The 18601-nt window shown below is 49.6% G+C and overlaps 1 protein-coding gene across 1 annotated transcript; it reads left to right on the top strand.

Moving 5' to 3' along the window:
- The first annotated feature begins 1528 nt into the window (after window positions 1–1528).
- On the top strand, window positions 1529–17236 carry SLC5A5 (solute carrier family 5 member 5). Its single transcript, XM_051972379.1, has 15 exons — window positions 1529–2232; window positions 2956–3021; window positions 3468–3519; window positions 3976–4043; window positions 4761–4915; window positions 7582–7722; window positions 8058–8187; window positions 11332–11420; window positions 12078–12190; window positions 12474–12544; window positions 13125–13211; window positions 13661–13866; window positions 14287–14390; window positions 14992–15113; window positions 16478–17236. The coding sequence occupies exons 1-15, from the start codon at window positions 1879–1881 to the stop codon at window positions 16598–16600; spliced, it is 1881 nt and encodes a 626-aa protein (XP_051828339.1). The 5' UTR covers window positions 1529–1878; the 3' UTR covers window positions 16601–17236.
- Window positions 17237–18601: the final 1365 nt, after the last annotated feature.

The raw sequence follows: 18601 nt of genomic DNA, 5'->3' as shown, positions 1-18601 counted from the left end.
TGCTTTTAAAGTCACATATTCTGTCTTGTGCATTGGGCTCCCTCAATTTCTGGGCTCCCTCAAATTACTGGGTCAACCCAGTAATAAAATGAGGGGTTTATACAATACAGACTTTAAGGTCTTAGCTTGGACCCTCTGCATCCCTTCACCTTTGATATTCTGTGCTCTCTGTTCTAACTTGGCCCTGACATTCTATTCTATTCTGATACTATTTTCTAAGGGCCTTCCCAGCTCTGACATCCCGGGTTCTAAGGGGCCTCTCAGCTCTGACATCCCGGGTTCTAAGGGCCCTCCCAGCTCTAATATCCCAGGTTCTAAGGGCCCTCCCAGCTCTGATATCCCAGGTTCTAAGGGCCCTTTCAGCTCTGATCTCTTGGGTTCTAAGGGCCCTCCCAGCCCTGACATCCTGGGTTCTAAGGGCCCTCCCAGCTCTGACATCCTGGGTTCTAAGGGCCCTCCCAGCTCTGACATCCTGGGTTCTAAGGGCCCTCCCAGCTCTGACATCCTGGTTCTAAGGGCCCTCCCAGCTCTGACATTTTCTGCTCCCGGGATTTTACAATTCATTCTAATATTTCTGTAATTTTTTCCCCAGTTCTTCTGTCTCTCATCCCTCTCCCCAGGAGGGGGCAGTGGAGACCCATGGAGAGAACCCATCCTCAGTTGTATCCCCCTCACACCTGAGAGCTTGGGGTCCACACAGAATCCTCTGCTGCCCAGGACTCTGGGGAGGGTCTGAGCCGGCTCCTTCTCCTTCCCTCCTCCCACCCAGCATTTAGCCGCCCCGAGAGGTAGGGAGGACCCCTGGGGGTTGTTTCCCCCACAACCTGCATGAGAAGGTTCTCCTGTGGAGAAGGGCAGGGTCTCACCCAGGAGCAGAGGAGGAGTTAGTGGCCACAGTGGGCCTTGGACTTGAGGGCTGGGCCACTGATCATTGACTTCTCAGGTCCTTCCGCGGCTCTGTCCCTGAGCCTGCCTCCCTGACCTGGTGTGAGCCAAAACCCTGGGCCTGGGCCTGGAGAAGATCCCCTGGACCAGAGACTCTGGCAGTGTGGCCGTTAGGTGGGCTCTGGGACTTCCTGGGGGTGGGGAGAGCCCAGGGCCCCCCCAGGGGACCTTCCCCGCCCCGCCCCCAAGGTCATGGGAGGGATTCAGGCTGGTCAGTTTGCCAGCCACTGCCCAGTCATTCTCTAGGAATCCCTGCCTCGGGGCTGGAGCCCCAGGCCCTGGGAGAATGTAGAGCTCGCAGGTGCAAGAGGAAATCTCGGGGCTGCTTCTTCCTTTTCCCCTTCCTCTTGCCACACTCCCTGACACACTCCCTTCATTGTGGCTGTCCCCACCCCCTCCTCCAGCCCCACGCCTGCCCGGCTCAGCTTCGGGCCCTAAAGGGTGCTTGTCACCCCGCCTCCCCCAGGGAGACACCCTCTCCTTGGGCTGTCCCGAGTGGGCGGGATCTGAGTAACCCCTAAGGAGCCCAATAAAGCTCCCGGCCCTCTCCCTTTGCAGAGTTTCTGGGATTCCCAGCCTTAGCCGGCAGGACAGCTGCTGCCGCCGGTCCCAGAGACAAGTGGGGGGCCCAGTGGCCAAGCTCCCCCTGAGGACGCCCCTCCCCACAGCTGACAGGCCGGGGGGCTGCAGACAGGACAGCTGGGAAGGGGCCAGGCCCTGGAGGGTGGGGGGTCTGCCCCAGGGCCCTTGTTCCGAGGTGGAGGGGAGCGCCTCAGGCAGGCAGGGGACCCCCACTCGGCTGCCTCCTCCTGCTTGCTCCCTGCTTACTTCCCTCCGGCTGATTCCTCCTGATCCCTTCCTGCCAAGTCCTTAGGCCGGCACCCGGAGGGCAGGTTGGCTTGACAGGCAGGAGCCTGGGCAGGGAGGACGGGGATGGAGGCCTGGGCCCCCGAGCGGCCCACCTTCGGCTTCTGGGACTACGGGGTCTTTGGGGGCATGCTGCTGGTCTCCACGGCCATCGGGCTCTTCTTCGGCCTGGCCCGGGGCGGGCAGAAGACGGCGGAGGACTTCTTCACGGGCGGCCGGAGGATGGGAGCGGCGCCCGTGGGCCTCTCGCTGGCAGCCAGCTTCATGTCGGCCATCCAGGTGCTGGGGGTGCCCGCCGAGGCCTACCGCTACGGGCTCAAGTTCCTCTGGATGTGCCTGGGCCAGCTGCTCAACAGCCTCCTCACGGCCTACCTCTTCCTGCCCGTCTTCTACCGCCTGGGGCTCACCAGCACCTACCAGGTAACGGGCCGGGCACGGCGGGCTCCGGGCCTGGCGCCCGGCCAGCAGTGCCCCCGGCAGCCGAGAGGCCCCAGGAGGGAGTGCTCCCCTTAGGCCAGAGCGGGCAAGGACGGGGCTGGAGACTGCTCGGGAGCCCCCGGGGCGGAGGGACCCCAGAGACCGGTCTGGCTTTGTGGGCCCGGCCGGCATCCTGAGGGGGCCCCCATGCACTGGCTCTGTGGGGGCTCGTGGACATGCACACGTGGGACCCTGTTTGCTGCAGGCTTTGCGCAGACCCGGGGAGACTTGCGTGGAGGGAGGCTGGAGGCGGGATGTGGTCTGAGGGTGCACCAGGGCCCTCCTCTCAAAGGCCGTCCAGCCCGTGTTCCTCCTCTCTCCACCTCTGCTGCCCCTTCTCTTTCTCTTCTATCTTTCCCCACCTCGGGGTCCTTTCTAATGCATCCCAACTTCGTCTTACGTGGCTAAAGAATTCCAGCTTCAGTGCTTGAGCCTTCAGTGAAAAGTCTGAATTAATTTAAGTAGTGACTGCCCCGGGACCCTCAGGCGCGTCCCCGGCCGGTCTCTTCCCCTGGCTAACCGGGGGCTTCTTCTTCTGTAACTGAGGTTATTTTGGTGCTTAAAGGTCCCCATGTCCCTTCCATAGGGGGCTGGAGGGGAGACTGGGCTTGGGGTCAGTCCCGGGTGGTCTCGAGAACATGACCTTCCCTTCCCCCTCCCCTCCAGTATTTGGAGCTGAGATTCAGCCGCTGGGTCCGTCTGTGCGGCACCGTCCAGTACGTCATTGCCACGGTGAGCCTCCTTCCGTCCCCTCCCTCCCCGGGCCCCGGCCCCCAACCCCCCCCCCCCGCAGACTCAGCCTCCCGAACACGGCTCTCGGGCCCCCAGCGCGGCTGTCCCGGGACCTCCCTCCTGAGGTGCCTCTGGGTCCCCTGGAAAGAAAAGGCATCCGGGCTTTGGGCAGGTCCGGGGAAGTCGCAGCGAAAACCTCCCTCTGAGGGGGCCCCTTGCTAGGGCTTCCAAGCGCCTTGGAGGGAGCGGTCAGGGCCCAGCAGTGGGAGTGGCAGGGAGGGAGGCAGACAGGGAAGGATGTCCCGGACTGGTGCCGGTGAGATGGCCCCCTGCCCGCTGTGGGTGAGGGCCGCCGCTAGACCCAAAGGCCCCTGATGGGGGCGGGGACGAAGGGCCTCTGGTCCAGTCCCCGTGACTGGGGCCTATTTCCCTGCCTCCCTGAACAGATGCTGTACACCGGAATTGTCATCTATGCTCCTGCCCTGATCCTCAACCAAGGTATGACAGAACGAGGCTGAAAGGGTCCCCTGCCCTCTGGAAGACCCTCAAGTCAAAAGAGGGATGGCCCTGGCTTCAGGAGCCCCCTAATCTGAGAGGGGACATGGCCCCCCAGTCTGAGAGGGACATGGCCCCCCAGACTGAGAGGGGATATGACCCTGACTTCAGGGAGCCCCCTAATCTGAGAGGGGACATGGCCCCCAGACTGAGAGGGACATGGCCCCCCAGACTGAGAGGGGACACGACCCTGACTTCAGGGAGCCCCCTAATCTGAGAGGGACATGGCCCCCCAGCCTGAGAGGGGACATGGTCCTCACTTTGGGGAGCCCCTAGTTTGGGGGAAGACATGATCCCGCTGCCAAGTCTAAGGACAGACATGACCCTAGATTGGAGGTCCCCCAGTCCGAGGGGGGTCTTTCCCTCTGACTGTCTGCTCACTGTGCCTCCTGCTTCCAGTAACAGGACTGGATATCTGGGCTTCTCTCCTTTCCACCGGTGCCATCTGCACCTTTTACACCACTGTGGTAAGTAAGCCCCTTGTGGCCCCAGTCATTCCTACCTTCTCCCCCCCTCCCACCTCACAGTGGACTGTTCTCCATGCTTGGGGATCCGTTGATAGTAAGAGACCCATCCAGTGCTCTTCAGTGAGCCCTGGACGGTATTTAGGACACTTAGATTTTGGTGCATTTCTATTGTGGACTGGCTCAGACTAATCCCCTCCTGCCTCTGGGACTCAATTTTCCCATCTGTAAAAGGGGGCTAATAATCTTCCCAGTTTTCTCTAAGGATTGTCATGAGAAATAGAATAAATAATGCATGGAAGGAAATAGTCATTTGTAAACTGGGGCTAGATCAGATGAGCTCAAAGGTCCCTTCTAGTTCTCAATCCTATATAAAAGGTTGAAACAGTCTGAGGGATTCCTCTTATTAGCAAGTGGGTCAGAATATTTCGGAGCTCACGATGCTGGGACAGCAACTAGAAAACCAGTGGTCGGGGACTTCTTTATATGATGGATCGGGACCTTCTTCCTAAAGCTGGGCCCCCAAACCCCCATATCAGGCAAAGGAATGGACAGTTGAGAGATGGTCGTTTTCTCCCTCTAGGAAGACCCTGGGATGCCCATCCTCCACCTTCTTCCAGCTCTGTCTCTCCAGGCACCCCTTCTCCCCCAGCAGGGTTGGGACCATTGACTAACCTTCCCTCTCTCTCCCTCCCCTCTCTCCCCACCCGTGCTCTGCAGGGAGGCATGAAGGCGGTCATCTGGACAGACGTCTTCCAGGTGTTTGTGATGCTCTCTGGCTTTGTGGCCATCCTGATCCAGGGCACGCTTCTGGTCGGCGGTGTCCAGCGCGTGATGGACATTGCCCATAATCACTCCCGGGTCAACCTGGATGAGTAAGTGTTCCCCTTGTTTCTGGAACAAAATTTGATGCTAATGAGGAAGGTTGTGGGAGTGAACCTCAGGGGAGGAGGAAATGAGCCGATTATTTGTTTCAATTTAATAGTTGATTATTCATCCAATCTATTGCCAAAAAGTTTGACTCAACGCCCCTGTGGCTTCCTAGACCAAAATGCCCTACCCTTAGGTAGCATCTCCCTGATTAGAATGTTCACAGATTGTCTCTCTCTCTACTCGTATCTCCAAATGTGAGGGCCCTTAATGAACCCCCATTCATTCATATACTGCACCCTGCACTATGCTAGACATGGGACATGTGAAGACAAAATTATCAGCTTCCCCTACAGCAGAGAACAGCATCTACACAGAGAAATAATATAGAAAATATTTTTAAAGGCAAAGTAACTTTTTTTGGAGAGAGTACTAAGCTTTGGGGGGGAAGTCAGGAAGGGCTTCATGGAGTGGGTGCCACTTTGGCTGAGCTTGAAACGAAGCTAGGAATTCCAGGAGGCAGAGGTGAGGAGGGAGAGCCTCCCCGGCATTGTGAGGGGCACAGAGCGGGCACAGACACGGGCGAGAAGGGACATAAGTGGAAGACAGAATGTCTTCTATGGAGAGCATCAAGTTGGCCAGAACGTAGAGTAAAGGGGAGCCATTGAAGCTTCTGGAGCAAGATTGCGATATGGGCAGAATTTTTCTTTAGGATTATCTCTTTGGCAAGTGGGTGAAGGATGAATTTAAGAGGGGAACTTTTTTTAAACTAGAAAATTATTATCAGTAGGTCCAGGAGAGAGGTGAAAAAGAGGCTAGATTGATGAGTTGTGTCAGTGGAGAGAAAGGGGTAGATGTAAGAAATGTGGCCATGGACAAGACAAGTTCCCATTGATGTAGACATTATCTCCCCAGTCAATTAGACTCCAGGAAATAGAAGAGTTGAAAAAAATCTAAACTGTAATGAAGAACAAAAAGTTTGACTGGTTGGGAGCAATGCCTGTAACCAGATTATAAAGGTCTTTAAAAGCCTCCCGGGTTAGGACCCTTTTCCTAAAGCTAGTCAGGCCCATGCTCCCAGGCCCGGCAAGAACAATTGCCAAGATCATTTCCTCCCTGTAGAAAGACTCTGACAAGCACATCCTTTAGAAAGAGGAATTTAAATCTTCTGCCTAGAGGCAATAGGGAGCCACTGATGATTTTTGAACATCACCCTGACAGGCTCAGACTAGTGCCCTAGGAAAATTAGTCTGACATCTCAGAGGTGAAGCAAGAACTTTGGCTAAAGCCCTTGTTATTTGGTAATGTATAGAATCCCCAGCTACAGCAATGAGAGAAGAAAAAGAAAGGGAATAATAATAACCAAGAGTGAAGGCAAAATTATCTCCTTGCAGATGACCCTATTATTTGCTTAGAGGATCCTTGAGAATCAATGAAATAATTAACTGGAATAATAACCTCCGTAAAGTTTCAGGATAAAAAGAAAAACAGTCCTGGAAAAATCACCAGCCTTTCTTTAGATTAATAACAAAGCCCAACAGGGGGAAAATGGAAAAAGAAATTCCATTCTGGATTATTTTGGCAGCTGTGTGAGGATGGGTTGTTGGGGAGATGGGAAGCAGTGCAGCCAATGAGGAGGCTTGTGCACAAACCCAGGGGGAGAGGATTAAGGTCCCAGCTAGGTTGGACATGAGGGCAAAGGACGGGTTGGCCCCCATAGAACAGGGACTGGACATAAGTTGATTAAATTACTTTAAGATCATGGAAATGAAGTAACATTTGAGATGGGAAATGAGTTTAAAGTTAGAGCTGGGGAAGTTAAAGAAATGGTTCAGGCTTTGGGCTTGGGGTTGTTAGGACTCTGACTGGGGATGAATGTAGGGGTTTCAGCTTTGATTAGGAAAGAGCTGCCTCCCTTTATGAACCAAAGCTGGGGACCACAGGTGTAGAACGAGACCCGTATCATCTCATGTGGTCAAGATGCTGCTTTGTTTGGTTCAGCCGTGGTTCCTGGTTATGAGTGAGCGGATCGGTGTTTTGACCTGGGAGTCACCTAGGAGTATTGTTGCTGCTGCTCACTTGTGTTCAACCTTTGGTGGCCCCATTTTGGGGTGTAAAAAGAAGGGCATTATTGAGAGAGTTAGCCCTGGCTGGAATCTCATTAGCTCTGAAGTCAGAGATGCTTTGGAGCGGTGATTAGAAACCAGGCAGGTCACAGGTGGGAGGCAGGCTGATGTCAGGGCTACGAGGGCCTGCAGACCCCATGTTTCCTCCTCCTGCCCCCACTTCTCCTGCCAGTCAGGCTTCTTTTCTATCCCTAGAAAGACAAGGGCCCAGGAGAGGCAGAGACAGGGAAACATAGTGGACTGAGCGCCAGATTTGGCTCAGATTCCTCCTCTGGTGCTTACTAGCTGGGGGATTCTGGGCAAATCCCTTAGACTCTCTGAGCCTCTGCTTCCTTCTCTGTCAAACGAGGGGGTTAGACTCAATGGCCCCCAAGGCCATTTCTAGCCCTGTGACCCATCCCCGACAGAGCTGATATTTGATGGGGGTTGGAGGCTAGGTCCAGGTCCCCCTCTCGGAAGCTGCCTCTGATTAGGGGCTCCAAACGCCGCTCCCCACCCCACCTAATTCTCCCAGTCTTCCCCCCCATACCCTCTCCTCCCTATAGCTTTGACCTGGACCCAAGGAGACGCTATACCTTCTGGACCTTCGTGATAGGGGGCACCTTGGTGTGGCTGTCCATGTACGGGGTGAACCAGGCCCAGGTGCAGCGCTACGTGGCCTGCAGGAGCGAGCGGGAGGCCAAGCTGTAAGTGCTGGGCCCCGGGCTTGGGAGACAGGAGGGGAGTCACAAAACAGGGACAGCTTTAACTGTCAGGAAATTCTCCCTTATTGATACAGGACCTTCTCTATTTCACAACCAAGCAAAACCATCTGAGTTCCTTTTCCAACCAGCAGGAAACAATCACGTCCCCCAAACCCACGTTTCTTGGTCCCCATCTCCGGGCTGTGATTCCTGGGTGTCCGGGTCTCAGATCCCTCCAACTCTCTCCTTCTGTCCCCTGTCTGGCTCCCAGAGGCTGGGCTGGCAGCCCGCCGGCCTCGGGGTCTTGCTGACTTGCCCGCTTCCCTCTCCAACTGCAGGGCAGTGCTGATCAATCAGGTGGGGCTCTTCTTCATCGTGGGCAGCGCGGTCTCCTGCGGCATCATCATGTTTGCTTTGTACAGAGACTGTGACCCGCTGCGGGCTGGACTCATCTCTGCTCCTGACCAGGTAGGCTCTCTGGGAGAATGGCCCGCTTCTGAGGGGGAGCTCAGAGCCCCGCTGAGCCAGGGACGGCGGTGGCAATTTATAAGGCTCTTAGGACATTGAAATGCAAAGATTTTTTGAGACACAGAATATCAGGACTAAAGGTCCCTTTAGAACATAATGTAAGATGAATATGGAAATACATGTAGTCATATTGCACATGTTGAACCTATATTAGTCTTGGGGACGAGGGAGGAAGAAAGGGAGAGAGGAAGAAGGTTTTGCAAAGGTAAATGTTGAAAACTACTTTTGTATGTATTTGGAAAAATAAAATGCTATTAAAAATAAATAAAAAGGTGGCAGCTAGGTGGTACAATGGATAGAGCACCAGCCCTGAAGTCAGGAGGACCTGAGTTCAAATCTGACCTCAGACACTTAACACTTCCTGGCTGTGTGACCTTGGGCAAGTCATTTAACCCCAATTGCCTCAGCAAATAAATGAATGAATAAAGGAATGAATGAATGAACAATCAAACAAATAAATAAATGAATAAAAAGAACACACTGTCAGAGCTAGGAAGTGTCTGAAGTTAGGTCTCCCTGACTCCAGGCCCTATGTGCTATCCATTTTGCCATCTATATGCTCCCAATCAACTAGGCCGTTTAACAAATTAGGTATCAGATACATAAAGGCCTCAGTGAGTCTTGACATTAGGCCAGAGGGTAGGGGATAGCACAGGTGCTCTCTCTATACCTTTATTTCCTTTCTCTGCTAGATCAGGAGTTGCTAACTCCATTCTGGCATGGGGTCGAATCTGGCTTGCTTTTGAACAACTTTATTGAAAATGGCAAAAGCCACTCTTAAGCTTGAGGGTCAAACAAAAACAAGCAGTCTCAGATTTGGCCTGAGGACCAGTCCTTGACACACAGATTCCGCCAGTCCCCGGCTCGCCTGGGTGGTACAGTGGAAGGAATCCTCAACGGGGAGGCTCATGTCTGAGTTCAAATCTCATTGCTGTTAACTTCCACTTAGTGATGTTGGGCAAACCACTTAGCCTTTTTGGTCCTATTTGGTAAGATGAGGTAGTTAGGCTAAATGAAGCATTTATTAAGCATCTACTACTATGTTCCCGGACTGAACATTCTCATATGATCCTCACAAAAACCCCACTGGGGCAGGTGCTATTTTGAAACTCAACAAGTGATTCCCACAGCCGATAAGTGTGTGAATCCAGATTAATGGAGCTCTTTCTCACTCCAGGCCCAGAGCTGTAACTAACCCCTGGGCCATCTTGCTTTCTCAAAGGTCCCTTCTAGCTCTGGTTCCCACAATCCTTCCTTGCTTTGACACGTCTCCATTCTCAAGAGTTCAACTGTGAAGATCGGTGAATTCTTGAGTGCCAGCTCAGCCGGTCTGGCCAGCAAGAGCTCTTGTGGATTTAGGCTGAGTGAGGAGAGAGCCTCCATCCAGAAGGGCTGATCCTCGCCTCCTCCGTCCTGCTCAGAATTTAGCTGGGGTACAGCGGTCAGTCCTTTGGCCGCTCTTTAGCAAAGTCGGGAACAGCAAACGCCGGGGCTTCCAGCCCATCTCTGATGCTGTCTGTGGGACCTTGGGCAAATGACTTAATTTCCTCATCTGCAAAATTAGGGTGTCAAATTCGCTGATTTGTGAGGTTTCTAAATCCGTAAGCCTATGGCGGAGGAGGGCGGTCAGGAAACTGAGAAGTTTAGGGACCGACAAACACAGACCGGCTATGGAGACTGGGGGGTATTTAGGGAGCCTTGTGGAGGCGGGGAGGCGGGGACGGGCTTTCCATGTCTTCACACCACTGGGCTCTCCGGGGTATGCGGAGCAGTCCTTTCCTTCCTAACTATCACTGATGTCACATTGCCCTCAAAGGTTTGCATTATCTCGCTTGCACCCACAGCAGCCAGGGAAGCTTTGGTCTCAGTCATTCTCCCTATTTTGGAGATGAGGAAACTGAGTCCTGAGAGGTAGCGAGTGTCCAAGGCGGCACTTCCCAAGCCGTCTCTGCGTCCTAGCCATCTTCTGTGTACAAACAGGGGGCCCAGCTCCCAGCGCTCACAGCCACTGTTCTAGGAACTCTTCCCTCTCCGACATTCTGCAAAGAAGCCTCCATTACAAGAAAGCTCGATCTGTGTGGCCCAAGGGCAGAACTAGGGACAGCGCCTGCTCCTGCCGGGAAAGTCCCCAGGAAGCAAATTTCTAGTCCGCGATTACCAATCCTGTTGATTTCAGGGCACAACTAAGGGCAGCACATGCGTGAGTAGGGAATGTCCCCAGGAAACAAATTTCTACAAAAAGTCAATTGATCAGAAATCTTGGCGATTTTGGGATAGAACTGTGCATGGGTGAGCAGGTAAACTCCCCAGGAGGCAGTTTTCTACAAAAGGTCAAAGATTATCAATTTTGGTAATTTCACTCCTGGTGAGGGACTGCCGCACTCCCACCTTCACCAATGGACTCTTCCAATTTCCTAATCTTATTTTTGCCCAGATAGTTGAGGTCTGAAGGAATAAAGTCACAAATCTAAGGTTGGTACTCGAGTTTACACAGCTAGTAGGAGTCAGTATGAGTAGAGCACGAATTTGGAGTCAAAAAACATGGATTGGATCTTTTACCTCTAATTGTATGTTCTTGGACAAGTCATTGTTTCATCTCTTTTTGCCTTAGTTTCTTCATTTGTAAAATGAGAATGGACTAGAGTCTTCTCTCAATGCTTGTAATTTTGCAACAGAATTCTATTCTATGGGTCCACGGTTTTCCCCATGTCAGAAGGTGCCTTTTTTGACCTTGTGTCCCAATCCATTATAAAAAGATTCTATGGTTATCCTCCTTGTTTATCCTGCTTCCCTTCCTTCCTCTCCCAATTTTTTTTCTGGAGGCAGTTGGGGTTAAGTGACTTGCCATAGGTCACATAGCTAGGAAGTGTTAAGTGTCTGAAACCAGATTTGAACTCAGGTCCTCCTGACTTCAAGGCTGGTGCTCTATCCATGCCCTCCCTACTTTCTACTGCTTATCAGGACCATTCTGGGGGGGAACCACAGGGAAAGTTTTCTGTGGGCTCCCTACAACAATGGGAGGAATGGAAATAGTCTTCCCCAAGTCTTCTCTCTCTCTCTCTCCCCTTCCCTCCTCCCCCCCAGTATGTGCCTTACCTGGTGCTGGACATCTTCCAGAATTATCCTGGTGTGCCCGGACTCTTCCTAGCCTGTGCTTATAGTGGCACCTTAAGGTAAGATCTAATATTCTCTGGGCAGAGGCACCCCAACATCCCACAAAACTCCACATAGACAAATACCCTTAGAGAGAACTTTACAGGTTGTGGAATCCAACATTAATTCCCTCAGAATAATGTTGGATTCCACAGCCTGTAAGCTTTTGGTCCCGTGTTCTAAAGGCGCTCCCAAACCCTAATATTCTACTTTATACAGTCCCTCTCAACTCTGACATTCCATGTCCTAAGGACACCTCTCTTCCAAGCTCTGATATTCTCTTTTCTAAAATCATTCTAGCTCTGACATTCTATATATTCCAAGGGTCCTTCAAACTCTGACATTGTATATTTTAAGAACTGATGGCCCTCCCAAATCTGACATTCTATGTTCTAGGTATTTAGGGCATTCCCAAATCTGAGTTACTATATTCTAGACATTAAGATTTCTCCCAGATCTGATATTCTGTATTCCAAGTGCTGCTGTTCTACTGTTCTGGGTACTAAGGGTTCTCTTAGGTCTGATATTCTGGGTTCTCAGGATGTTATACTGTTTATTTGGCAGTGTTCTAGGAGTCTATGTGATTAGTGGGGTAGGAAGATATATATGGAAGGGATGGGCTCCAGATTGGAGAAGGGAGAGGGTAGGTCCTGCTCTCATGGCCAATATCTCCCCAGCACGGCATCTACCAGCATCAATGCCATGGCCGCTGTCACTGTGGAGGACTTGATCAAACCCCGACTACCAAGCCTCAGCCCTCGAAAACTAACTCTGATCTCCAAGGGGCTGTGTAAGTTCTGGATGGAGGCAGGAAGGGAAGGATAGGTACTCAGAAAGTAAAGGGGAAGGTCTAGACTATCTACCTTGCTAGGGAAGATGGTTCAAAGCTGGACCATTAAGGGGCCTCTGGGTGTTGTATCCCCAAAGCCAAGATTGGAGTCCCCTAACAGCTGACCAGGCCTGAGGCTTAGATGTTAGGGGGAACTGAGGGATCCAGAAGCCCCCATCCCTACCTACTTCTCTGTGATGAGCAATTCTGCTAATGATCGCACTTTGTGTCTGATACTTTCCAGCTCTCATCTATGGTTCAGCCTGTCTGACAGTGGCTGCCCTTTCCTCCCTGCTTGGAGGTGGTGTCCTTCAGGTGAGCCCCCCTTGCCCTGGGCATGGTCCATGCCCCAGCAGGCAGACCCTGGCTCCCAGAGGGCTAAATCCTGAAGCCAATCCCTAACCCCCTGGGAGGGAGAGGGAAAAACACTGAACTGTCCATGGGGAACCTCCAAGGGAGTTAATGTGACCCATCCATCAGGCTGCAGCTCCAACCTTTGAAAAAGGATTTACTAAATGATTTCTTGTTAATTTTGTTTTTATATTTAATTCTCTTAATCCCGGAAGAAAAGCCCTGTAGGATCTAGTATCACCATTTAACAAATGAGTAACTGATGAGTAACAAAGGAATAAACTGAGGCTTAGGGAAGGGAAAGGATTTACCTTAAGTCATAGAGAACCAATGGCAAACAGGATTAATTCCATTCTATTCAATTCTACAAACATTTATTATTTACTGAAATGAAGACATTTGAGTCTCTAGATTCCCAGGAACCCAGGGCTCCTTTCCTGACACCAAACAATTCTCTTTCTGAGAGCAGAGCCAATTTTCAGGTAGTGAGAAAGGGGAAAGGAGATCCAGGTTCTAATGCTGACTTCCCCTCTTCCCTCCTCAGGGTTCTTTCACTGTTATGGGTGTGATGAGTGGTCCGCTGCTTGGAGCCTTCATCCTGGGCATGTTCGTTCCAGCCTGCAACACTGTGGTAAGTTATTTCTACACTCCCAGACCTTGAAAGGTTGAAAGGGTAAGGGAGGGAGCTGCTGGGTAAGATAGGACTTTGGAAAGCATTGGGTCCAACCTTCTTATTTGAGAGATGAGAAAAGCGAGACCCCAGGAATGGCAAAGTCTAGCTCAAGCCCAAGAGACTAAACTACTATCATGTCTGGCTCCCAAGGTGGAGTCCTAGGGGTGAGGGTTACCCACACAGAATGAAATGTGCCTGATACAGAGTCTTATTATTCATTTCAACTGGTTCCATTCTCCTGTATAGAGCTGGATCATCCATGTTCCCTTTCCCTGTCTCAATTTTTTCTTCTGTAAAATGGGAAGATTCGATTAGGGGATTTCTAGGATTTTTTAAAAATTATTTTAAAAAATTAAAAAAAACAAAAAACAACAGATGTATTTTTAAGTGTTATGATTCTCTTCCAGGGTGTCTTCTCAGGCCTGTGTGGAGGCTTCCTACTCTCCTTCTGGGTAGCTGTGGGGGCAACTCTGTACCCACCGAGTCCACAGACCATGGGTGTGTTGCCTACATTCACAGATCACTGTGCACTCTATAATGTCAGTGAGGGCTTGAATGTCACCGTGATCATGGGGACACTTCCACCAAAGACGATTGCTGCCCCAGGAGACAGGTGAGGAAAGGAGAGGGGGGCCTTGCCCCTCAGGATGTCTCCCTCTGAGACGGGGCAACAAAAGAATGAAATACCAGAATTGGAAGGTATTTCAAGAGTTAGCTAATCCACCCCATGCCTGAATAGGAATTCTCTCCAATATTCCTGATACGAGGTCATTCAGTTTCTGCTTAGAGACCTGCTAGGGACCCAACCCACTTCCAGAAGGGCGTTGACCTCGGGGATCTCTGGTTTCAAGAAGAGACCCCCCCCAAATGTTTGTTGAATGAATTCAAGAGAAAACAGGCAAAGGATAGCTGGAAGCTCCAGCAGAAGGGGGTCAGGGCAGTGCCAGCCCTCCCAAGCAGGGCTTGTGTCGGGGGAACATGTGGGTAGGAGGGGTAAGAGGTGGCTAAGCTGGTGGCAATCCTGGTTCCACAGGCCTGCTATTGCTGATGACTTCTACGCCATCTCCTACCTGTACTATGGGGCCCTGGGCACGCTGACCACAGTGCTGGCTGGCATCCTCATCAGCTACGTGACAGGTAACATAACCTTGGGCCAGAGTCCTGAAGGGGTCTTGGGAGCATGTGAGAGAGCAGGGCTGTGCTGGTCTTCTCAGCCATGACCCTATTTCCAGAAAAGGAAATCCCCGAGCCAACTGTGACAGATCTCAATGTCACTGAATCACACGGAGGTTAGAGAAGGACTGTTTAACATTTTTGTGCCTCCTGGACCCTTTCAGCAGTCTGGCAAAAATCTATGTTTTTAATGCATGCAACAAGATACAGAAGGTTACAAAAGAAATCAATATATTGAAATATTTTTAAATAATTTAAAAAAATCCATAGTCATAGACCACAGGTTAAGAAACCATGGCTTAGAGAGAGATTTTAGGACATAGAGTAGCAGAGTTTAAAAGTGATTTTCTAAAAGCTAGACTGTTAGAATTGGGAAGAACCTTAAATATCTGGAGTCCAACTTCTAGAACTCAGTTGGTCATAAAGAGGTTATTTATTTTAATGGACATTGGGGTGGAGAGTGGGGGAGGATGTGTAGCTTTCTGTCCTTTTTCCCATTTTAGGGAGCGGGGCTTGAACCACAATTCAAAATACACATTTTGTCCTTTTCCTCCCTCTTTCACAGGCCCCACCAAGCGTAGTGACCTGGGCCCTGGCCTTCTGTGGTGGGACGTCATGAAACAGATGTCATCTGTGGCCCCTATGGCTAAGTCGGTGCCCCTGGAAGACAGCTTGTCTAATTCTAAGGTCAAAACCCGATCTGCCAGAAAACCAGGGGGTGACCTGGGCTGGGGGGGGAGGGGAGGATGCATTCTGAGGTACCACAGGCTGCCCCCCCGGCCTCTGGGAAGGTTGTTGAATTATTCCCCATGGAGCTCAGGTTTAACATCTAGTCAAGAATGAAATTTTCAGATTATAGTGGTATTAATTATATTTTTGTGATAATCATCAAGGGTATAAGAATATTAACAATTAATATGCAGATTAAAATTCAAGTCTATTAACAGTCAGGCATGGCTCCCCTTGTCCCCTTGTCCCTCTAAGTTCCTCACAGAGACTTATCTTGTGTCCCACTTGTAGCCTGCCTGGATGGGGGAGGGTCTCCCTAGGTCATAAAAGCAATGACCCCTTCTTGTTGATTAACACATCATGTCACATGGACCTAGAGGTCACTCAGGCAATTGTCAAAGCGGGGTCTAAGTGAGTCAATCAATCCATTAGCATTTATACAGCACCTACCATGTGTCAGGCACTTAACTAAACACTGAGATACAAAGATAGGCAAAAGACAGTCTCTGGCCTCAAAGAGATAATAGACTAGGAAGATAAACAAATATGTACGAACTAGATAGAGGATAAATAGAAAATAAGGAAGAGAAGGAAGGCACTGGAATTAAGGGGAGTTGGGGAAGGCTTTCTCAGAAGATGAGATTTTAGTTGGACTTTAAGAAAACCAGAGAAGGAAATAGGTAGAGATGAGGAGACATGGGGGGTCAGCCAGGATGCTGTGCCATTGGGTGGAAGAGTACGTGATGGGGAATGATGCTTGAGAAGACTAAAAGGGGAGAGGAAATTAGATCTGTTTGTTCCTGCACTTTCCTTCAGTCCTATTTTATAATCTTGTTTTTCACATGATTAATTTTCCACTGTGACTCTGTCCCATGGACTTGTTTATCCTGATTCTATGGAAACGATCTGGGCAGAGTGAAAGGTAGAGCCAGCTCTGGCCAAAGCCCATCATGATGGCTTACTTCTCTCTTGGTGGCCGGGGCTTAAGTCCTCAGAGCTGATAGCCTCCGAGGAAACCAGTCAGGAACCCTTTTCCTAGCTCTCATGAGAGGCCTGGGAGGGGGAAGAATTCTATGAGAGACGTATTGGTCATTCCCATAGGGCATCAACGATCTGAACTCTATGTACAGTTACTAAAGCATCTGTCTATTCATCCTCTCTTCTGATTTGAAAGAAAGACAAAGCAAATCATATAATAATATTTATAAGCTTCTACAACTACTCTAGGACTTTGGGGACCCCCATAAGGATTGATACATAGGATCCTTGGGGCTCCTCCCCAGGCCTAAATCTGTTTCTGACCTTTTTTTTCTCCCCTGTAGGATTCTAAGGAACACCCACATGACATCAAGAAGCCCCCAGGCCCCTCATCCTTTTGGCTCCAGGATCAGGTGTTGCAAAAGGAGGCAGAAGAAAGCAATCTACTTAGAGAAACGGACATTTAAGTTGGCTCATGCGTGGAGTGGGAGAGACTGAGAAACCCAAACCAAGGCGGGCTGGGCCAGAACTATTGCCGGTCCAGTTCTGGATTCGAGAACCTGCTCTCGATGTCTCCACTTGTTTTATGCTCGTGAGCCCAGCAACCTCTAGATCTTCTAGAATGAAAGATGGAAGAGAAAGGGCTGGGCCCTCCTGGACTTGTGAACCTTCCCTTGATTTGATTATTCCTGCATGAGAAAAGCAATGGGTTTAGGTCAAGTTCTGTTTCTCTTTGGCGGAGTCAATGTTTGTGTGTATGATTATGGGAAGGAGGATTTCTTATTGTCCTCTATCAACTGGGAAAATGGCTGGAAGTTGGAATGCTCTCCCTTCTTCAGTTTTATGTTGAAACCCCAGACTCCTCATCTACGTTCAGTGTTTCACAGAAAATGTCTTGCCTGCTTCTTCCCTTCCTCCCTTGCACTTTGTCTCAACCCCAGAATCATTTTGTATTTAATATTTTGTATTTGTTTATATTGGTTTTCTCCTGGTAGAAAGTAAGCTCTCTGAGGGAAGGGACTATTTTGGTTTTGTCCATGAATTTGTGGGGCCAACTGTGTGCGGTTTATAGCAGGTGATTAATAAATGCTTGTCAAATCGAATTGAATTGAATGGTGAATAAGAGAAGGAAGAAATAGGGGAAAGAATGGATGGAATACTGATTTTAGCTCCAAAAGAAGTTACATCTTCCAGATCATCTAGCCTTATCTACTGCAATTTGTCCCTTTACTTAAGGGCATTGGATAGAACCCTGAGCCTGAAGTCAGAAAGAACTAAGTTCAAATTCAATTTCATACACTAGCTTTGTCTCGATCTCAGATAATAGCTGTGTGACCCTGAGTAATTTACTTAACCACTCATTGCTTGTCTCAATTTCTTCACCCATAAGATGGGGATGAAAATAATAGCACTTGTCTCCAAGGAGTTGTTATAAGGATCTGATGAGATGATATTTAACATAGTGCCTGGTGCATAGTAGGCTCTTATCCCCATATCAATCCCACCTTCCAGGCAGGTCCTTCCTAGAAGCAAATTCCAAATAACCAACCCCAGAGTAAGACCCCCCAAAACAGTTTTCCTAGACTGCCTGGGAGTATTATTTCTTCAGAGCCAAACTTAGTCATTAGAATTATACTCATCATTCAATTTGGAAACTGCTCTCCCCCAGTTCTTCTGATTTACCTCACTGACTGGTCCTCAGTTTCCCTTATTCAATCTTCCTCCAGGTACAACCTTCTTTCCACTACCGACTATGGGTATCCTCCAACACTCTGTCCTGAATTCTCTTTTCTTCTCCCTCTATTTTATTTCACTTGGTGATTTCCTCAGCACGCCTGAGTTCAATTATCAGCTTTGTACTGATGATTCTCAGATCTTAGGTTATTCAAACCTAACCTCTCTCCTGAGCTTTATAGTTTCAGGTGATCAATTGTCTATTACACACCTTGAACTAAGTTCATGGACATCTTGAACTCACTATGTCCCAGAGCTCATTATCTTTTCCTTCAACTTTCCCTTCTGGGATGGTTTCATTAAAAATCTAAAAAGACATATAAAAATTAGTTCAAGATAATGAAGTAAAAACAACTGAGGTTATGGTACACAGTACCAGCAATAGTACTATTGGCCAGCTATGAAAAACTTGGCTACTCTGATCAATATAATGAAACAAGACAATTCCAAAGGACTCATGAAGAGAAGTGATGTCTTCTATCCAGAAAGAGAGAACGGATGAATTCTGAGTGAGATTCAAGCATATTTTTTCACTTTTTAATTTTTCTTCCTCTTTTTTTTGGTAACACGGCTTATATGGAAATATGTTTTGCATGACTTTACATGTATAATTTATATTCTATTACTTGCCTTCTCAATGTGGGAGAAAATTGAGAATTCAAAACTGAAATTTTTTTAACATTCTAATTTAAAGTTTTGAGTTCCAAATTCTATCCTTCCCTTCCTTCCTCTCC

The sequence above is a fragment of the Antechinus flavipes genome, chromosome 1, assembly GCF_016432865.1.
Source record: "Antechinus flavipes isolate AdamAnt ecotype Samford, QLD, Australia chromosome 1, AdamAnt_v2, whole genome shotgun sequence".
NCBI classification, from domain to species: Eukaryota; Metazoa; Chordata; class Mammalia; order Dasyuromorphia; family Dasyuridae; genus Antechinus; species Antechinus flavipes.
Note: the sequence above shows the minus strand (reverse complement) of the source record. Positions and strands in the feature narration are given on the sequence as shown.